General features: G+C 39.5%; 1 protein-coding gene across 1 annotated transcript in view; it reads right to left on the reverse strand.

Annotated features, from left to right (window-relative positions):
• Positions 1 to 1906, reverse strand: part of si:dkey-79d12.5 (protein BTG3) — a gene marked incomplete at its 5' end in the record, with an annotated part of 2683 nt that extends 777 nt beyond the window's left edge. Inside the window, 4 exon segments of the mRNA XM_024268464.2 lie at positions 12 to 349; positions 1019 to 1331; positions 1483 to 1620; positions 1729 to 1906. Coding sequence (XP_024124232.1) covers positions 137 to 349; positions 1019 to 1331; positions 1483 to 1620; positions 1729 to 1901 — 837 coding nt within the window. The 3' untranslated portion in view covers positions 12 to 136.
• Positions 1907 to 3683: the final 1777 nt, after the last annotated feature.

Below are 3683 nucleotides of genomic sequence, written 5' to 3' on the forward strand. Positions count from 1 at the left end.
AAGAAGCAAACCTGAAGTTAACAATCACAAGACAGTTTTGTTTGGCTCGAGTACACAAACAGATCATCATATGGCTCAGTTGAAAGGACGTGAGGCCTTCTTCCGTCTGCTCTTTACACTTCACTGTCGTGACGCTCTAACCTTTCACCGCTGCCCAGGACGGCAGAGCAGCGTGCGGCAGGATGAACTGAGGTGAGGCTTGTGGCAAGACGTAATAACCGAACACCTGCTGGGGAGGAGGTGGGTGTGCTGGAGGAGCGTACACTGTAGTCAGGAACACCGGAGCCGCCTTCTTGTATTGAGGCCACACGGGTGGTTGGTGGTAGACGTACTGCAGGTTAGCAGGGATCTGAGGAGAGCGATCAGGAAGAAAACAAGATTAGCAACAGTGGTCCGAGGAATTTTTTTTACTCAAGACGGTTTTAGTATTTTAAAGTTAAAGCAATCCAGACATTTGAGCAACAAGTTTCCCTGTTTGTTAGGCAACTTTCAAACAATGTTCAGCTTTGAAAGAGAGAAAAACTCCCCAAACTCACTGGAAAAACCTGCAGTAGGCAAACAAGGTTGCTTCAGTTCAGTCATGTAGCAACAAGACAAAACTTTTTCTAATAAATCACTAATAAACAAGTTTGGCAAAAATATTTTTTGGATAATATTTATAAGAACACTATGTTGCAAGAATTTCAAAATAAAGTATTGAACTTGCAGCTAAATGGTTAGGGATATTTAGAAATTACTTTTCGCAACACTTTTGTGTGTAAACACTAGTATTTTATTTAATGATTTAAGAGAGTTGTTTTTAAAGAATACTACAAACAATTAATTCAAATTGAATCAATTTCAAATTATGAAATATATCACTTTTTCATTGTTACTCGTTTTCTAAAAAAACATTTCTTGTTGGTTTACTCAAAAAAAAAAAACATTTGTTCAGTTTATCTTAAACATAAATAATGAAATCAATGACATAATGGAAAATTTGATGAATAAATCAATCTAAATGAAGGAGGGAATGTACCTTCTTTCTGATGTTTCTGGCTCTTGCTCCATCTTCGTGCCATTTCCGTATGTTGGGAACCATTGTTATCGTGTAGGTGTTCCCCTCCACCTCCTGCTTAGTCTTAGCTTTCTCTCGCTCACCGTCTAACTCCCCATCTTTGGCCTCCTCCTCCGTGTCGCTTGACGCAGTGGAACCACAGTCAGAAGTCGCAGAGTGGTAATCAGACGTATCTAAATTCACAGAGTCGTCCCCGTTCAAAGCCTCCTCTTCTTCATTTTCCTCATTGTGATCGAAGCAAGCTACAGTGAAAGGTCTGCCGTTCTCTCCGGATCTGTTAGAAAAAAACAACACAACAGAACTTAACTTACATTTACTTTTCTACACAGAAACTCGTAACGATGACTCATTTTTTTCCTAGACAGTGTCTTTGTTGCAGGAACACGGCTGTCTGCTTCAGCTATGCATCACAGAAGATGACTCACCTCGCGCAGACCTCCATTGGGTCGATCCACACTGTGATCTCAGGAGGAAGCCCCAGCATGCTGGGCGTGAGTTCGCTCTCCTCACAAGCCTTGAGGACCACCTCGTCACAGGGGACTCCCTTATTTATACGAATGCACCTGAGAAGTTTCAAACTCGGTTACTCATCCACATGGATTAAAAAATAAAATAACTTCCATTAAAAATATATATATATATGCACAAGTCAATTCCATTTGGATGATTACCTGTATGCTTGGCCTTTGCTAGGAGACTCAGGATACCAGTGGTCATCATATTTGTCACATAAGAGTTTCTGTAGCTTCTCAGCAAACAGCTCTGCTTTGGCTTCCTCCAGCTTCCCTCGTGCCACAGCCAAGCGTCTCAGGAAGTCGACTCCAGCTTTCACCTCTTTTATCATTTTGGCTAAAGAAAAGAAAGAAACGTTTGAGCAAAATGACTTGAAGATGAAAGACGGTAAGCTTGGGAAAAATATTTAAAAAAACTGCTTTCTCCAAAAGATGTTTCAAGACCCCCGAGGAGAGCTGGTGCTAAGCAGGTGCATGTCAGGTTTTGGTTGAGTTGACTCCAGCTAGAGTGCAGTCAAACGAGATGCAAACTTGGTACTGAGGTGTTGACATTTGAATGAAAACCCAAGAAGCTCTCTGCTCTGTTTATCTTCTGATAGCTCATCTGTTTAGGTTGAGTGGCCGTGTCAAGCCGACCGGGCAGAGAAGTGTGCTCCAAAGAGGCCAGGGCAATCCAAACTCTGCAGCTGAGCTGCATTATGCTGGTTTACAGCGCTCTGCTGTTGTTGTTCTTGACCAGAGTGGTGCCTTGAACTTTTGCGGTGCAGACTGTTGTTTTTTTTCTGTGGTTTTTGACACTATACCATTATTGCTTCAGTCTGCTTGAATGTCGTAAGGGAAAATTATTATTTGTACTGGCAGGTGTAGCCATAACTTTCCCCCTTAAGAGCAGAGAAGAGTGGCACAACAAGTGAGAGCAGCAGCTACTTAAAAACCCAACAAATGTTTTGTTGTAGCCAGAGAGCACTCGAGCGTTAGCAGCCTAATGTTTAGAGACAAACTGCAGCTTTGATTACAAGTGAGTTGTCAGTCTGCTGGAGAAATTGCACGTTTTCCTCAAGAGGTTGTCAGGTCTATTCATGTTTTGCCTTTCACTCGTCACCTGCACACAGCTAAACTTGCAACAAAGAGAGGTACATTTAGAGATCTTTCACCTGAATTGGAGCTGATGCCATGCAATGAAAGCATGTTATTGAGTATAGCATATAAATAAGTATGATTTAACCTGCATCCTGTGGGATAAATGACCAATTAAACCTTTTTATAAACGCTATTCAGTTTGTTTACCTTTATTATTAATCAGAAATATAGACAAAGTTTGGGATATTTATTTATCTATATTTGTGTTTTAGGAAAATTCTTCATTCAACCGAAAAAGTGCTTAATAAAAAAAAAAATATTCTATTTTTATTTTGGTTTTGTTTAAATGACTGAAACATCACAAAAAATTGACAATAATAATAATAATAATACAACTGTTTATGGAATTGATTACTAAATAGTGTAGCTCCTCTGGTATTTTTAACAAAAAGGGGGATTTTTAAAAAGGCCGCTCCCAGGAAGAAAACAAAAACGTGGAATTTTTCTCCAATTATTCTGACGCAATCTCTGTCCTTGTGGTGAGGTGCTCAGTAACAGCCTGTAACATTCCACATGTCACTGTTGCAACTCACTTGCATCACCTGTATGAATGCTAACTAGCTACCCTAAAACACATCCACACACCAGCTAGTGTTTGCTTTGCCTGATTTACTCCACTTCTCAAGTGTGGGTTCTTTGATTTAATTATTTAACCAGCACTGACAGATTCAGTTTGTTTTCTAACATACCTGACCTACTTTAAAAATAGACCTCAGCATGTAACCTGGGACATATGTTTGGGTGTTCAAGCGACACTGAGGAGATTATTTGCTTTGTATGCGTTTCCACTTTGTTGACAGTGTTATACTCAGAGAAAACCCATTAAAAACTAATTATGCATATCAGTGACAAAATACTACATGGATTTATTTCAACTTTGATTTTGTTTACAAATTTCCACCACTGTGAAGTTAATTGCAAATTAATGTTTTAATTAATCATGTTATCTAAAACAACATAAGTTTTAGGGCTAA

The sequence above is a fragment of the Oryzias melastigma genome, linkage group LG16 (assembly GCF_002922805.2).
Source record: "Oryzias melastigma strain HK-1 linkage group LG16, ASM292280v2, whole genome shotgun sequence".
Classification (NCBI taxonomy): domain Eukaryota; kingdom Metazoa; phylum Chordata; class Actinopteri; order Beloniformes; family Adrianichthyidae; genus Oryzias; species Oryzias melastigma.